At 36.6% G+C, this 19,567-nt stretch overlaps 1 protein-coding gene across 3 annotated transcripts in view; it reads right to left on the bottom strand.

The window, feature by feature from the left end:
- Sec15 (exocyst complex component Sec15) overlaps positions 1 to 19,567 on the bottom strand; it is a 499,079-nt gene that overhangs the window by 53,445 nt on the left and 426,067 nt on the right. For all 3 annotated transcript variants that reach the window (XM_090391741.1, XM_090391739.1, XM_090391740.1), the window contains one exon: positions 5,701 to 5,842. In XM_090391741.1, coding sequence (XP_090247867.1) covers positions 5,701 to 5,842 — 142 coding nt within the window. The remainder of the gene's footprint in view (positions 1 to 5,700; positions 5,843 to 19,567) is intronic.

A 19,567-nucleotide genomic window follows, 5' to 3' on the forward strand; every position in this document is an offset into this window, starting at 1 on the left:
CATGAATGTCGTGTGTTTAATGAAGAATGGGGCGTAAAATACTTCTTCATACAATCGAACTCAAAGGATAAACCTGTATGTCTCATTTGTAAAGACACTGTTGCTGTGTTGAAAGAATACAATATACGCCCCACTATGAAACAAAACACGCTTCGTTTTCGCAATTTAGAGAAAAGGAGCGTTCAGATAAATTTGAATCATGTCGCTGTTTGCGTTCTCATCAAGGCTTATTTATGAAAGAAAACTCAGAAAATGAAGCCTTAACCTTGATAAGCTACAAGGTTGCTTATGTGTTGACTAAAAAAGGAATACCATTCATCGATGGCAATATCATCAACGAATGTATGATGGCTGAGTTATGCCAGAAAAACTTAATATTTTTAAAATAATAAGTCTTTCGCCAAATACTATTGCTCGTCGGGTCGAAAATATGGGAAATAACATTATCCAGCAAGTTGTAGGCAAAGCACAATGTTTTAGTCGGTATTCTCTCATGCTGGATGAATCAACTGATGTTTGTAATACCTCGCAACTCATACTATTTTTACGTGGTATTGACGATGAACTTAATGTCACACAGGAATTAGCGTCACTTCGCAGCATGCATGGTACTACAATAGGAGAAGATATCTTCAAAGAAATTCAAAAAACACTAACAGAATATAATTTGGACTGGAATCATCTGCAGTGCGAGACAGTTAATGGAGGAAAAAACATGTCTGGTATAAAAATGGGGTTGGTTGGGCAAATCACAAAAGCTTGTGAGGATGCAGAAATATCAAAACCAATGTTTCTTCACTGTGTTATCCACCAACAATCACTTTGTGGAAAATACATTGATATGAGATGTGTCTTGAAGCCTGTTATTTCTATGGTAAATTTCATTCACCTTCATGTACTTGATCATCGTCAGTTCAGGTCTTTTCTCGAGGAATGTGATTCTGAGTATGTTGACTTGACATATTATACTGCAGTTCGCAGTATAATATGTCACTGGCTTAGCTGTGGTAAAGTTCTTTCACGCTTCTTTCATCTCAGGAATGAAATTGATATATTTCTTACCGAGAAAAACCGTTACGAGCCACTTTTATCAGATACTGAGTGGGTTTGGAAATTGGCATTTTTTGCAGATTTGGTGAACCACATGAGCAATTTGAATTTAAAGTTGCAGAGTGAAAATAACTTAGTTTGTGATTTATTATCTCATATCAAGGCATTCAGAGCAAAGTTGATACTTCTGGAAGGCCAGGTGAAAAATTGTAACTTTGCTCATATGCCATACTGTGCAGAATTGCATAAAAAGGGTGAAGCAGAATTTCCTTCCTCGTTCGCAAATTTAGTTATTTCAGATCTTAAACAATAATTTCAGAAGCGATTTGCTGATTTGGAAGCCAATGCTAGGGAAATAAGATTGTTTCAAAATCTGTTTACACTGTGTTGTTACTGATGTCCCAAGTCAACTTCAAATGGAAATTATTGAACTTCAGGCAAATGAACATATTAAAGACAAATACAAGGAAGGAAACTTGATTGATTTTTATAAATTTTTGAACTCTGAGCAGTTTCCAAATTTGAAGAAATTTGCTTGTAAATTTCTCTCTACTTTTGGGACAACGTAGCTTTGCAAACAAATTTTTTCCCAAATGAAATATCATCATCATCAAATTCCTGCCATGTACCCTCAAGAGGTGTACAGGATATGATAGTACTACTTGAAAAAAATTACATCATTACTAACTTCCTATCTACAATTTTCCTCCAAATCAGTCTGTTACTTGTCAAGACTCCAACATTATCAGATCTTATATTTCTATCGTCTAAGGCACTTTGTACCGTATCAATCCACCTATATCTTGGTCTTCCTCTGGGTTGTTTTGCTGCCAACCTGGCAGAGAACACTTGATTTGCTAATCTTTCCTCGCCCATTCTGTTTAAGTGACCATACCACCTGAGATTAGCTCTGCAAACGCATTCCTGGATGCTGACAATGTCAAGTTCTTTCCTAATATCCTCGTTTTTAATATGATATTGCCATTGATGCCATCTGTTCATGCCTCTAATCTTTCTCAGGACTCTCATATCTGCGGTCTCTAGTCTTTTGTCAAGTGTTTTACTTCTGACCCAGCTCTCAGATCCATAAGTTAAAACTGGTTTGAACACTGTCTTGTATACAGCTAATTTAGTGTTCCGACTAATTTCTCTCTTATTCCATATGAATTTATTCAGTTGACTTCCCACCATACCAGCTTTGCTGATTCTGTTGTCTATTTCTATATTTAATTTACCATCTTCAGTAAAATTCGTGCCTGAGTAGCCGAAATGTTTTACTTGTTCCACAGGTTCTCCATTCACAACACAGTTGACATTTTCAATGATTCTGCCTATTTTCATTGTCTTTGTCTTTTTATTGCTGACCTTCATACCATATCTATTACAACAACTATTCAATTTAGTCAGAGAATCTTGCAGACTTGTAGCGGATTAATTTAGAAGTATAACATGATCCGCATAAAGCAAAGAGCTGACATTAACATCTCCAATTTTGATATCATGTTTAATACCACTTTCCTTCATAATGTTATCCATAGATAATGAATAACAGAGGGGATAATGTACATCCTTGTCTCACACCAAATTTAACATTAAACCATCTTCCTGTACTTCCTTCAATTCTAACTGCTGATTTATAACTCAAATAAAGACTAAATATTACTTGATACAATGCCCCATTGACACCATATAACTGCAGCATATTGAATAGCTTCTCTCTTGGCACCTTGTCATATCATATGCCTTTTCCAAATCGACAAAACTTAAATACAGATCTTTGTTATATTCCCATGCTTTCTCGACTATTTGTCGTAAAGTGAAGATCTGATCCTGACAGCCTCTATTTGGCCTGAATCCCGCTTGTTCTTCACCAAGATTTTCTTCCACAATTCTTCTACCGTTTCTCAAATATACTTGCATAGATCTTGCCAGGAACACTCAGTAGGGAAATACCTCTATATCAAGTCAAAATACAGGGCAAATTTATCTGATGAACATTTGAAATCGCTACTTGTAATTAGCATTTCAAAATTTGAAGCTGAGTTTAATAGGATTTTAAAAACACAAACACAGTTACATCATTCACATTAATGGTTTTATTATAATTTATGATAAAAATATGAGAATTTGCCGATAGTATTGGTTGTCATTAATGTACAATAATTTAATCTCACATACTCTGTAATCAGTTTTTATCTGCTTTCAATAAAACTCATATGTCTAGTTCATGAGTTTTTTATACTATGGCCTGCTGAACAGTGCTGAAGTACCCAATGTGGCCCTCACGGCAAAAGGTTTGGAGAGAGACCGCTGCACTAGGCGGATGGTTGCTGATCTTCCTATCTGTCCAAAGTATGCCAGCTTACAGGAATATGGTACTTTATAAACTCCAGGCACTGAGAGAGGAGGGAGCTGATCTTTTGTAGAATAGATAAGGGTAGCAAGTTTGCGGTGAGGCTTAAATGCTATGTGTAGGTTGTACTTATTTAAAATCTTGGCTATTTTTTCCAATGTGCCATGGATGTAGGGTATGGTGATGGCATTTCTAAACTCTTTCTGAAGAGATGGCCGGGGAATGGGAGAGGAACTGATTTTTTTTAATACTATGATCGCTGTAGCCATTGGTGAGGAAGGTGTTGTGTATGTGGTCGAGCTCAGTTGCAAGGGCGGTTCCACTGGAACACAGATTGTGGGCTCTTGGTTAGAGTTTTAATAATGCCATATTGTTGAGCGGGATGATGGTGGTGGTGGTGGGAGAGTTACTAAGTTAATCAGTAACTAAGGTGTCTAGGAAGGGTAAACTATTGTTCTTTCCATCGTAAACTGGATTCTTGAATGTAGGCTGTTGAGATGACTGAGGAAAGAGTTTAATGTGTCTGAGCCATGAGGCCAAATAGAGAACACATCATCTACATCATGTGTTCTCTATGATGTGTACTATGGCCAGTCAGGTCTGGCTGACCATTCATGGATACAACCCACAGGATCTCTTGGAAAAAACCACCATGCTCCACCACATTAAATTAAAAAAAGAGAGACTATTTTTAGAATCTGCAGCAGCTCTCAGAAATCAACCAAATCTAAATAAATACGGTTGCATTAAGCTTCCTAAGATTTGGGAAACACTAATCATCAGAGATCCCACCTTACATTCCAGGCCACCTACAACCACCCATAGAGGGCACTCCACCTAGATAGGACTTTATAGTCACCCATGTGGTTGGCTTAATATTGTGTGGTAATTGTGTATATGTTACATTAGTTTTCTTGTAATCACTGAAAATGTCTCAGTGACTGAGACGAAATATAGGAAGTATTAAATTGTGTTTTAATCCTTTCTGAGTGTTGTATACAATCCATTAAGCCTCCAACATGATGTCCTCACAGCACTTAAGCCCCAACACACAGACTTTAAACAAGAAACATTTTTAAATGGTAGCTGATGTTTTAAAAGACTATACCAATTTGATGGCTACTCTCCAAGTTTTAGAAGCATATCTGAAGGAAATTACAAAAGCAAACTATTACAAAATAATCGGCTGTGGCCACTGCACAACCATGCTATGAACATCTTGAAACGGAAACAAAGTGTCAGGCATAGTAAAGTATGAAAACATACTTGAAATCACACAAAAATGATGATTATGTATTTAGGCATAATTTTTTTTTGGTGAAAAATTAATGAGAAACAAATAGTCTGAATGATCAAATTAAAACTGTAATGGTAAGTGGCATACATTGTGATCTGAAACATATGGTCCCTAATTTCCATTACAGAGTATTGACAAGTTATAAACCAATGTTATAAACATATAAACCATGTTATATAAACATTGAGAGCTATTTAAAAAAAAAACTCCTAAAAATGAGAAAGAAAAAGGCCATTTCTGTTCAGATGTATGTTCCCAAAATTAATGTTGAAGAGGTTTTCATAGAGTGGTGGGAGAAACAAGAGATCATCCTTGAAAGTACAAGGAGCAATGCAGATTTTTTGAATGGAGAGTGGTGATTGATTGGAATTTATTGCCTGAGTGTGTGACTGCAGAGAATGTCTTTAAGGCACTGTATGATGCACTGTGTGTGACAGTGGGGACCCCTCCCCACCCACCATGATAAGTCTTTGACTCCATGGAGGTCTGTTGAAAAAGATTATCTATGCAGATAATCTTTTTCAATAACACGATATTCTTCTAAAGAATCTATGCTGGCCTGGTTGGCAATGGGATTAATGTACCTGTCCCCCAACTAACAGGATGTGGGTTTGTATCCCACCATGGCTTGAAACTTGCATCTTGTTTGTGACTGTCTTTAGGTGAATGACCACCATCTCATTCACTGGAGGCTGTAAGTAGCTTAAAGAAGTTCCATGTAACTCTAGAGCAGGGTTTACAGACTATGTAAAAATATAAATAAAAATAAAATATTTCTTAGCGTGCAAAACAGTATTGAGATACAATAGATTTACAACCTTCCATGGGTGGGAAATGAATAAAAAACTGGTTTTAATGGAAATCATACTAAGAGTAATTTATTCCAATTCCACAGATATTTCACCCATTTACTAAATGTGGTTAAAAGACATGAACTTACAGTGAAGAGAAAAGTAAGTCAAATTACTTGCAATTAGAAATTAAATGCAAAAATACTCACGTTCACATTGAACAACATCCAATTTAAACTGCCGCAAGGCTTCTATTGAGATATATTTAAGATCTTTGTGTAATAAAATATTCATTAACGAAAAGGCAATATATTTACAAGCTGACATGCAAGCTGTCTGAGCGAGTTTATCCTATAGAAAGAAGTTGGAAATAATTATTTAATTAAATACTTGAAATAATTATTTAAGTAAATAAATACTTTAAATAATAAAAATTATAACAGACACATATGCAATTTTATGCAATATATAAAAGAATTAATGGGAAAAAAATACATGGAAATTGAGCACACCCTATACACATCAGCACTAAACACTAAGAACTAAATACTTACTTTGATTTATAAGTAGTACTATACAGTATAAGACGATGATCATGAGATGAGAAATTTTCTACACAATGACTTGTATTTTAACATTTTTAACAATGAAGACATCATCAATAGAAAAAAAGTATTTTTTTAAGTGTTCATAAACTGGCAACAACAACAAGGAAGAAGTACTGGCAATTTGCCAATATTCAGATAGCGTTATGTTATAGTGTGCAAGATTTCTTTCATAATTGGTGAAATACAATACACAGCCTTTCCCAGTAAACAGCTCACCTCAATCCAAGAAGCATACAGTTGCAGGTTGCATTGGACAAGGGAGATGCATGCACAGTGGTATACTTAGATTTTGCAAAGGCTTTTGATGGACTGCTACATGATAAGTTGATAGTTAAACAGGAAAGTATGGGATTGGATTGGAGATTGTGCTATATCAGCAAGTTGTGTATTGAGGAACAATATCTCTCTCAGAAGAGGAAAGTCTAGTGGTGTGCATGTTTATCATGTGTGCTAATGATATTGGGTAAGATTTGAATGAGCATATTTAGTTGTCTGTAGATGATGCTAAGTTGGGAAGAGCTGTAAGTAGCAGAGTCGAGTAGATGTGGCTTTATAAGAGGACTTGAATAGACAGTCAATTGGTATTTGAGCGAGGTTTCCAGTTCAATGTTTTAAAATTTGGAAAACAAAGAGGGATGCACAATATAGAATTAGTAGGAATATATTGGAAGAGATGGAGGAAATAAGAGATCTGGGGATTAGGGGATAGGACAGCACAATGAATTCTGGCAATGATGTGGACGATAGTGAGTCAATGAAAGGATGTTATGGTTCTTGTATATAAGGATTCAATTAGGTCACATATAGCTACAGTACACAAGTTTGGTCACCTGGTTTTCAAAAGGATGAAGAGATATTGGAACTGGACTAGAGGCAATTCACTAATGTAGTTTCTGGTCTCTGGAACGTTGAGTATGAAGAAAGGTTGAGAAAATGCAATTTGAATAGTCTAGTGGAAAAGAACAGAAGGGGAGGGGGATATGATCTTGATAACGGGTTTTTATCAGATTAATGTTGAAGAGGTTTTCATAGAGTGGTGAGAGAAACAAGAGATCATCCTTGAAAGTACAAGGAGAATGTAAGCAAGGAGCAATGCAGGTTTTTTTTTAATGGAGAGTGGTGACTGCAGAGAATGTGTTTAAGGCACTGTGAGAGTGGAGATCCTCCCTGCCCACCATGATAAATCTTTGACTCTATGGAGATCTGAAAATAATAACTTCTTCTCCCCAAGAAAGCAACAAATAAACAAGAATACAAAGATGTTGTAACTATTACTTATATCTAACATGTAACAGATACATTTTCTGAAATATGTTGACAACATGATATAAAAGCAGCTTCCATCCGCTGTCCAAAACCTTAAAAAAAAAAAAAAACTAAAGATCTATAAAATTCACTGTACATACATTATACGTGGTTGTTCTGAAAGTTTAATAAAATTAATTTAATCCTTTATCCAAGTGTGAGCAAACAAAGTTTGGGCCTAAAAGTATCTTCAGGACTGGGGTAAGGTGGTACAACCTTACCCCAGTCCTGAAGATACTTTCAGGCCCAAACTTTGTTTGCTCACACTTGGATAAAGGATTAAACTAATTTTATTATACTCTAACCAAGTAAAAAATAAACTTTCAAGGTCTGAAAAGTTCTCGGCCTAGCAATGAAAAAACGAATTTATAATTTCAAAATTTTTTTATTTTTCAACATAATCTCCCTTAAGACTAATACATTTATTCCAGCAATGCTCCAGCGTCATTATCCCATCCTTGTTGTGGTTCTCAGTAAGATCAGCAAAATACCCCTCTACAGCTGCAATCACCTCTTGATTCGAAGAAAAATGCTGACCAGCAAGGAAGATTTTTAGTTTTGGGAAGAGATAGAAGTCAGAGGGAGCCAAATTTGGGGAATAGGGTGGATTTTCAAACAATTCATAGTGCAGATCCCTTAATTTTCCCATTGCCAAAACACCTTTGTGAGCAAGTGCATTGTCCTGATGAAAGATGATGTTTTTCTTCTGCAAACCGGGTCTTTTCTCACGGATTTTTTCGTCTGGTCTGGTTAAAAGATCAGAATAATAATCTCCGGTTATTGTTTTACCCTTTTCAAGATAATTAATAAACAAAATGCCTTTAGCATCCCAAAACACTGATGCCGTGACCTTTCCTGCTGACAGAACTGACTTTGTCTTCTCTGGTGTCAACCTGCTTCTGTCCACTGTTTTGACTGCTGTTTGGATTCTGGTGTGTAATAGTGAATCCAAGTCTCATCCATAGCAATAAATTGGCACACAAAATCAATTTTATTCTTGTTAAAATGCTCCAAGCACTGTTCAGAGATTTTCATGCCAGTGCTTTTTTGATCTGCTGTGAGCAAGCGTGGCATCTTGTGCAAAGCTTTTTTCATTTGTAATTCTTCATGCAAAACATATCCTACACGTTCTTTTGAAATGCTTATAGTCTCAGCAATTTCACGCACTTTGACTTGCCAGTCATCCAATACCATATCGTGCACTTGATCAATGATTTCTGGTGTTGTTCCCCTTTTTGGACGTCCTTCACTTGGATCATCTTCAAGACTGGTACAGCCATGTTTAAACTCGGTAGCCCATTCCTTAATTGTTGAAAACGAAGGAGAAGAGTGCTGAAGTTCATAAACTTTTATGAACTTCGAATGAATTTCTTTTGATGTTAAACCTTCTTTTACAAAGAATTTTATAACCGCACGATACTCAATTTTATCCATTGCAAGGGATACAGACAACACTTTTGCTTCAGACAGCTGTATAAAACAAACTACTCGATAGAATGACTTGCAATTTCACAGATGCTTATGACAGATGTACCAACTTAGGGAAAAAAAAAATCTTGACGATAGTGTTGCCATCTATGGCCACCTGGCAGGATATTCTAGATTGTGATTTAGCTTTAAATGAAGAAAATTAGGTCTGAATTAGGAATTGAAAATAAAAAAAAAATTGTAATGCAGTTGTACATGTAAGTTAATGTGAATCAAATTATAAATATTTCTTTTGATTTAATTAAATGGTTTGTGAACAATACACATTCAACTGATTCTGTCAAGGCACTTTCTGAAAATTTTGAACCTGCATAAGATAGAAGCTTATGTGATTAATAATTAAGCCATAACTAATTTAAGGTAAGGATCGATATAAGCAGGTAATACAAAAAATATCTGCTTTGTCTTTAGTTTAAAATCTTATAATCTCGCACTCAATACATATTCTAACGGGTGCAGTCATAAAACAAATAAATTTGTTAGACTATAGAGCATGAGAACATAGGATCTAGTAGAAATAAACACGTGATAGCAGTCGACCATTCATGAATATTAAGTAAAGAAAATAAAGGCAAAGTATGGTAATAGAAAAACAGAACAACAGCTGTAGGGGTCCTGGCATCCCGATGCAATTTTAAGTTGAGCACTCCTTGCTTTTTTAAAAATGTAGTTAAAATTTAAATGTTAAAAACTCAAAACACATATTCTTATGTAAAATTGTGCACTTTGAAAAATACATATATTAACAACACAGCAAAACATAACAAAAATGCACATAGACTAGAATTACAGATACATCAGTTGCCAATTACTGGCTATAAGCTATTCTAACTGGAGATGTACAAACTAGAAAAATTGCACAATGACAAGAATCATTTAATTTTTAATAGAAAAAGAAATATAATAAAAAATTAAATGATTTAAAAGTTTGCTTTTTTTGATTTTAGGGAAGCAAATTCATCCAAAGTTTCTCTTGTTTCTAGTTTCTCACAGATATTATCGTTCTGTTGCAATCATTGACAGTCCGACCAGTCTTTCCAGTGAAATACTAGATCGTAAATAATTTTTAATTAAAAGAAACACATGTATTAACCACAGTGAAAATTATTCAATTGTAAATATTTCATCCTAAGTATCTTAGGACATCATCAGTACAGTAGTTTAAACAATAATAGGAATAACATACAGTTAGGGCGCATGATTACAATAGAATCTCATTAAACCTGTTCAGAAACGCAAAAACGTTTTGATTACTTCTAACCAAGAATTAGAAGTAATCAAAAATACAGCCATCCTAAATGGATATAATCCTAAAACAACTCAAAAAATCATCAGTCACTTTCCCACACATCAAACCAGACAAGAAGTCCACAGGATTCCCATACCTTATGTCAAAGGCATCTCCGAACGTCTTTCTAAAATTATGAAGAAATACAATTTTGCCACTACTTACAAACCTATCAACCAAATTTACAACGTCTTTCTAAAATTATGAAGAAATACAATTTTGCCACTACTTACAAACCTATTAACCAAATTTACGACTTGTTACCTTCTCCTAAGGACAAACTCTCAACTTTGATGTTCCCTGGCATTTATGAGATTCCATGCTCTTGCAAATTGTCTTACTTTGGACAGACAGGTAGGTCTGTTCAGAAACGCATCTTGGAACATAAAGACCACATTCGTCTTTTTAAACCGCAGAAATCTGGCCTCTCTCAACACGGAATTGAAAATCCAAGCCATAGCATCCATTGGGAAAAGTCTAAACTTTTACATAGATCTTTATATAAACATGAACGTTTATATAAAGAAAGTTCTGAAGCCCTACTACACAGACCAAATTTAAACCGCAACGACGTTCTTACTATTCCTAAAGTATGGGAAATTGTCATACAAAATTGTGGTAAATAATTTTATTTTTTTACTTCTGTTACGCACATTTAATGAGATTCTATTGTAATCGTGCGGCCTAACTGTATGTTATTCCTATTATTGTTTAAACTACGATACTTAGGATGAAATATTTACAATTAAATAATTTTCACTGTGGTTAATACGTGTGTTTCTTTTAATTATGATCTCACCACAGGTTTTGTTATTTAAAAAAAAAAAAGAAGATAATTTTTAATTAGTCTGAATATTGAAAATGAACTTTGCCACTCGCTACTGAAACTGGCAGTGTCAAAAATATTTGAAGAGAAATTGTTAAATTAATAAAGACGCTTTCTAAATCATTTGTATATATGTATATTGCAAGATTTTCAGTGGGTCTAAAGCTGTTACTATCCTATATGATGTCCTTTAGAATTTATATTTCAATATATAATTTGGCGGCACAAATATCCTTTGGTTCATGATCAGTCAGCACAACTTGTAAATCATCACAGATTTACAATTTCTTAAAGTGTCCTCACCCATATTGGAAATCTCCTTGAAACTGGATAAAAACCGAAATATGTTAAAGTGTCTTGTCAAGAGATCAAACCTTTCAGCTGAAAAATTAATAATAGTGTCCACAATTGGAAGAAAAAAATGTAATTTTAAAATTATATTGCAGATCAACTGCCGCTTTGTCTGAACATTCCTAACAGAACGATCTTTTCTTACATTTGTGTAACACACTGCTTTTGAACTCAGGAGAAATTTCTAAATCTAATGCTAACACTTTTGTTGATTCAAGTATAACATTAAAATTTTCATCCAATCTTTAGTAAAGTTGATTACATTATTTAATGCATTTATAGATTCACTTAACTTTGTGTTTAGATTCTGAAGCATTTTACTCACTACACTGATCCTGCACAAAATTCATATCAGATTATAAGTTAAATACAAATATTCAGATTTATTACTAATGCAGTGAAAATTCAAGGCAATCAATTCCGATAAAGGCATGCATTCACAATGATTTACATATGGGAAGTGATGGAGTGCTCTGCAGGTTTCCCTAAATCTGCAAAACACTCCATCTGCTCTAATGTTGATTAGAACAGAAATATAATAATTCACACCATTACCTACACTTAATAATGGTAAAATGACCACATTTATGTAATCACCGATTAACAAAACATGAACTTGACATACTATCAAAACATATTGATTTTGACTTGGCACCATGAATACTTTCCCTTGATTTTATGATTTGTGCAGAGAAAGGAGTCAAAGATTTACATTTGGATGAGACTAACAAATTAAGATTTGAAGTACTGTAATATATTCGAATATAACTCACACTTTTTTCCCCCAAATTAAAGCTAAAAAATCAAGGTGCAAGATATACATGGGGATTTTCGGAAGCTAAAGTTTTTGAGGAAATAAACTGAAAATGGATATGACTTACCGAGAATCTCCTATTTGCTATTGCAACTTCTAGCCTCAAGAGTTTTGATGGACACAAGGTTTCCTTGTGTGCATCGTCAAAGTCATCTACCCAAATAGTGTCATCTTCATTCCCATTATTTCAAGCAAAACTTACCAGTAATTTACAAGACTTGAGATACATTATGAACAATCCTTCACGAATCACTAATGAGAAGTGAAAGCAGAGTGCGAAACAGACAACAGTGGTAGGTCAATAGAGATAGAGCAGGCAGCTATGAAGATGTGCAGATTAGCTCTGCTAACATATTCCCGAATGATAACAATGTCAAGTTCTTTCCTAATATCCTCATTTTTAATACGATACCCATTGATGCCATCTATTCACGCTATAATCTTTCTAGGAACTCTTATATATGTGGTCTCTAGTTTCCGATCAAGTGATTCATTTCTAATCTGGCCCTCAGATCAATAAGTTAAAATGTCTTGTAGACAGCCAATTTAGTTCTAATTTTTCTCTTATTCCATATAAATTAATTCATTTGACTTCCTACCAGGTTTACTAATTCCGCTTTTATTTTTTACTGTTCTTCCCCCACCCCACCCCCTCTCCCCATAAACACACACACACACACACATGGAAGAAAGAAGTTCTTTTTGGAAGTATTTAGTGTCAATTAAGTCATTTTTTACAATTTAATGATATTTTGAAAATATCTAAATATCATTATATGTATGAGTGTTTTGTGAGATTAACTGTAAGAGAAGTGTATTTAATTTTCTGATTTTTAAAGGTTTAATATTTCTTTTCTTGTACACTGTATTGCATGGAAAGTCATTACGTGCAAAACAATGGCAGGCGATTTTGCCAAGTTAGTGTGTGAATAATGGATCTCCCACAATGAGTCTTCCATGGAGAAACCGGTATAATAATATTTCCATATTTGTGTGGATGTTGTTTTGCAAGTCTATCACCTCTCACTACAATGCTCCCCCTCACTTTCTCTTTATCTCTTCCTCATTAAATATAATGAACCACAACCCAAAGAAATGCGATTTAACTGCAGATCTCAAAAATTCTCCCATACAAAATATTTTTTAAAAAGCCCATTAAAAAAATCATTAAAATATATCAAAAATCCAACCAAAAAAAAAAAAATCATAATAAACAACAGAAATCCAACCAAACAACCCACCAATACTAATTCTTACCAAAAAATTCCACATTCACTTCATCAACATCTGTGGTGTAAATTTCTAATACAAACGATGTGCACCACCACCACCACCTACAGTCATCTAAACCAGAATTACTATTCTTATTAGAACCCCAACTGACAACCTCAACAGCCAGTGTTCACTTCAACTGCCCAAACTACATATTACATAGCTCTTTCTACCGCAAGGGTGGCGCTTGTGCATTCATCGGAACACCAACATACCATGCCAGAGACTGCAAATCTTTGAATCCCCGCTCTTTGATCTGCTTTGGCTTAAAATTTCTCTACCAAATTAACTTGCCCTTTTCATATGCTCTCTCTATCTCTCTCCAAACTCCATCAACCACTCTGACCTCTCCAACTATTTCTCTCTAAAGCTCAATTTTCTGCAGTCGAAATACCCCAATAATGAGGTCATCCTTCCTGGGGACTTCAATGTCCACAACTCATACTGGTTCCCCCCTTCTCCAGTTTTACCAATCAAGCAGGCAGGGAAGCTGAGGTGTTTGCCATCAGCAATGACCTATCTCAGATCAATCTTTCTACCAGAATACATGACAATCCCCTCCAATTTGCTAACACACTTGACCTCTTCCTAACAAGCTCAAGTGAGTTACCAAGTGGTAACTCACTTGGTAACACAACCTCTTACAAGTCTCATTTACCACAGAGCAACCTTCACCCACTAGTTCACAGTCTCATTTCCTTTGACACTAGAAGGGTGCCAACTAGGAGGACCTCCGTGGCTTCTATTCCTCCTTCCCATGGTCCAACTACTGCTTCAGTTCTTCTGATGCAAACACCTGCTCAGACCAAATAACAGAAATTATCCTCACAGGAATGAAGGCTGTCATCTCTCATCACACCAAAAAGTGTACCAATGCACTAAAGCAAAAAACTATCCATACCATGAATAGTTCAAGACGAAAACTCCAGATGCTCACTCTTGCAACAGCTGTAAAAGAATCATCACTAAATACAAATCATGCTTTGAAAGGGCCAAATACTGCAAACTCACCTCATGCCCAAATGGCAGTTGCTCTGTTTGGTCACTCGCCAAAGCCATTGGATGCAACTTCTGCCCAACCAGGTTTCCATCACTCTCACATCTGGATAATACTGTAGTTATTATTATTACAGGCAACTCCAAGGAGTACTTAGACTCATCGAGGAAGGCCCTAAACATCATGTCCATCAAACTATTCGATATTCACACAGCATCTATCATACGTTGCCTCGAACTCATTCACTGTCATAGCACCCACAGCAGACTGGCAGTTTATTCCACTCATTCACCACTCTAAAAGTAAAAAACCCAGCTCTAACACCCTTACTAACCACACTCTTGCCCAGCTTCCCTAGTCCTCCCCACCAGTCCTGTTCTCAAAAATATCCTCTAAATTAATCCTATATAAACCCTTCAGCAATTTGAATGTCTCAATCATATCTCCTCTTTTCCACCTATCAACCAATTTCTGCAACCCACAAATCTTCAACCTGTTTTCATAAGGCTCATTCCATAGACCTGCTATCATCTTGGTCACTTGCCTCTGGATTCTCTCAACCTCTTCCCCATCAAGAAGAAACCTAGGTGACCAGATCTGGGCACAGTAGTTGGGATGGGGTCTTATCAAGGCTCGATACAGAGGAACAATAACATGCTTGTCTCTGCTCGTCAACGTATTCTTCAGCAACCAAGTGATGAGCTGATTTGGCCACTTTTGCAATGTGCCCCCCCCCCCTAAACTTCGACTCCTTATCCACCAACACTCCTAAATCTCTTGCCTCATCAATTTCCTGGAGTACAGTTCCAATGTAGTAAACTGCTGCTAATCTTTTCACCCCAAAATGCATAACCTTACATTTTGCCACATTAAATTGACATCCATTCTCCTTTGCTCAGACCTCCAATCTATCCAAATTATCCTGCAAAATTTTAACAGCTTCTGCATTCACTATTGCCCTACCCAACTTTGCATCATCAGCGAACAAATGAACTGTTCCTCTTACATCCTTCCCTATATCGTTAATGAACAAATTAAACAACAGTGATCCAAGAACAGAACCCTGTGGCACACCACTAGTCACAGTCTGCTTTTGGACTCTACTCCTGAATAAACTACTCTCTGATATCTCTCCATCAACCACCCACGTATCCATCTCACCAACCGTATATCCATGTTGCAGTTTATGGATTAGAATTCCATGTGGTATCCTGTCAAATGCCTTACCCAGGTTCAGCAGTATCACTGTAAACCCTTTATCCTTTTCCAGTTCAGGCATCACTGTGTTATAAAACCTTAGCAAGTTACTGAGGCATGATCTACCTTCACAAAAACCATGCTGTCCCCCATACAATATCTCATTTTCATCAATCCATTCCTGTATTTTTATCTTGACTACTTTCTCCAAGACCTTGACAACGACTCCTGATATGCTGATTGGTCGGTAATTTGCAACAGTAGTCTTGGATCCTCCTTTATGCAGTGGAACTATTTTCCCCTCTTTCCACCCCTTCGGGACTAAACCAGACCCGAGGCTCAGATTAAACAATATGGTCAAGGGCACTGACAATTCTTTAGCCACTTCACGTAAGACCAGTGCTGGTATACCACAGATGTATTCACATTAAGGTTCTGTAATAGACTATTCACCTCCACTTCATTCACCACAATTCCCATATAAACTAATGGTTCCTTCATTCCTTCAATGTCACCACCTGGACGATATACTCTTGCAAATTGCTTACTCAGTAATTCCACTATATTGACTGATTCAGTGACATTCCTTAAAATTATTCTGCCGTGTACAGTTTTTCTTTTACTTGCAGCATATTGAAAGAAATGTTTGGGATTCTCTTTAGCTTGCATGGCTAATTTCCTTTCATAATCCACTTTTGCTTTTCTTACCACACTTGTTACCCTTCTGGCCTGCGCTTTATACCGATCATATGCCTGCAATTCACCTTTCTTCTTAAATTCTTTCCACAGTTATTTCTTTTTTTGCAACTGAAGTTTAATGGTGTTATTCATTCATTTAACCCCTACGTGATTTTCTATTCAGACTCTAGGTATACAGTCAGCCATTGTCTCCTGCAAACACTTCTTACCTGACTCCCATGCACTATCAACATCCAGCACTTGCAGTTTTACATGCCATGGCACTGAACCAATCAAATTCCTAAGCTTGTCATACTTACCAGCCCAATAATTCCACATGTACCCTGTCATAATTGTAAATTCCACAACTTTAGCCACCTCCCAAATCAAGACCCTATGATCACTCTCACCAATTGGTGGCAACGTGGTCATATTCATTACAGCCAATTTTCAGATGTAATTACTAGGTCAAGCACTCTCTGACCCCTAGTATTTTCCATTACTTGCTGTCTCAGATAGTTATCCCTTAGTGACTGAATAAAATGCAGTTCCTTCCTCACATGTGTCCTCTCCTCCTTTCAATCAATGTAACCATAGTTGAAATCTCCCATAATAATTACTCTCCTTCCATCAATTTGTCTATGCATACTATCTCCACCATCTATTCCATCACCTGGTCTATAGCAGCACCCAACTGTACATTTTGTTCCGTTAGTCTCAATCTCACACCAAATAGCCTCAAATGAACTCTTTTCACTATCCTGCAATACAACTTCTATTCTCCTTGGCTGCAGTTCATCAGCTGTCATCAATAACACAACCCCCCCCCCTCCCATTTTATTCTCTCTGTTTCTCCTGAACACACTATACCCTACACATTCATCCCACTAACTATATCTTCTTCTGTCAGTCATTTTTCCAATAACTTTTGGTCAGGAAGAGCCAACCAAGGCCAAAAATTCTTCCTTCTTGTTCCTAATACTCCTGGTACTAGTATACATGAAATGCAGTGGTGCATCTGTCCCACCCCTAACTATCCTTTTCTGATTTCCTGTCCTTCGTACTGGCTCAGGCTCATTATATACATTCTTACACTCAACTGCCTCACTGACGTCTGTATATCCACTTCCTCCCCTCCTTAATAGTTCTAGTTTCCCTGATTTTGCATATCCACTCTCACTTCACTCAGCAACACTTTTTCCAGTCTTCACACACCAAATCCATTCAAATGTAAGCCATCCATCTTGTACAAATCCTTTTGCCCATCAAACTCACTCTACACCACACCACACCGTCTGCATAACCTGCACATAAAGTCATTTGCAATTATGGCCCCTCCTAAGTTCCTCTCTGTCATACTGCGGCAACAGACTCACTATCCTAACTCTATCACTTTACTTTCGCTACCTCTAATAATTTCTTTAAGTCCACTCTCATATCAAATTTATCTCCTTTCAAATCATTCATTCCCATTATGACTATCATTTCTTTCACCCTCTGCTTTTTCTCTCTAATACTCTCACTTACATCCTTAATTTTTGCACCCAGTAAGTACGATTTAGTCAAACTCTCATCTATCACACCTCTTACTAACGAGTCACCGTACAACACTCTTTCCTTCATTTCTGAAACACTCCCAGTCATACACTTATTTTTCCTTTCATACACTTGCTTATTTCTGTTAGCCGAGGCACTCGGGAAAGAGTTTTGCAGTCGCTCCAACTGTTGCTTCACCCTATGTATTACTCCGCGTAACCGTGCAATCTCACTCATTACAGCTAATTTCTCATTTTTTTCATCATTCAAACCATTTTCTCCCTCTGTATAATTACCTTCACTCTCTCTTTCATCACTGCTCTCATTGCTATCTTGTACAACATTAAAAAATTTACTATCAACTTCAATTCCTCACTTTCCTTACACTTTCAGCACAGTCTTCCACCACTATCATTATCTATCCCGACTCCAGCCTCTTTCGGGAAAGCATACATCCTGCACACGTTACATTGGACGAATTCCCTTACATTAAAGTTTTTGAACAAAGATGGTGAAGTTTTGGTCGGCATTGTTTTTCATCGCATTGGCACCACGTGCTACATATCAATCGTATCTTTAAACTACTAGTTTAAACAAAGCGGAAATCACCATGCCAATTTTTTCTCAAAATAATACTTATCTTTTCGGGAACTCTCTGCAAACACTACACACCGTGTAGCCCTCTAGCGGACTATTCCACCTAGTTATCTCATCTAAAGACAAGGTGGTCAACTTACTGGCATCACTCTTCTCTTCCAATTCTTGCAATGATGACCTGGGCAAAGTTCTCTCCACTCCACCAAGAATGGCTCCCTTCGCATCTTCCACAGTCTTCTGACACAAAGAAATCCAAAGAATCCTTAATAACTTGAACACAAACAAGGCATCTGCCCACCTATTGTGTTAAAAAACTTTGTCCCAGAACAAACACCCATCATGTATCACCTCTTCAATTTATCCTATTCAACTGGCATCTACCCTACAATATAGAAACAGGTCCACATCTAGATCATCCCAAACAAAGGTGATAAAAGTAAATCAACGAACTACCCTCCAAATGTTCTCACTTCTGTTCTCTCTAAAATTATGGAGAAGGTCATCAACAAACTCTTGAACCACATAGAGATATACCAACTAATCAGTGACCAGCAGTACAGATTCTGCTATTCATGATCTACAGATGATCTTGCTTTCACCACCCACCTCTGGACTCTTGCCATGGAAAAATTTGGAGAAACTCATGTGGTTGCCCTTGAAATTTCAAAGGCATTTGTTTGGGTTTAGTGCAGTGGCCTAATTAACAAACTGCCATCCTATTGTATGCCTTCCTCACTCTGCAACTGGATCGCCAATGTTCTCACTGGTCACTCACTACGTGTCATGCTGGATGGTTTGCTCCCCTCAGATCTCCCCACTAATACAGGAATACCCCAGGTTCTATTCTTTCCCCCATTCTCTTCCTCACATATAAATAACCTGCTCTCATAGACCTCCAATCCTATCCATGGTTTTACTTATGACATTACACCCCATTCCTCCTTTTCATTCGACATACCTTGTAGTGCTCAAGGTCTAACCACAACCAGTACCCTGAACTCAGATCTCCTAGCTATATCCCAGTGAGGCAAGGATAAATTCGTAAACTTCAATACCACCAAAACTCAGTTCTGTCTAATCTCTCACAAGAAAAAGCTTGCACCCCACTCTTATCTTCAG

This window comes from Typopeltis vanoorti, chromosome 4, assembly GCF_054136105.1.
Source record: "Typopeltis vanoorti isolate ZY-2024b chromosome 4, IOZ_Tvanoo_1.0, whole genome shotgun sequence".
Lineage (NCBI taxonomy): Eukaryota > Metazoa > Arthropoda > Arachnida > Uropygi > Thelyphonidae > Typopeltis > Typopeltis vanoorti.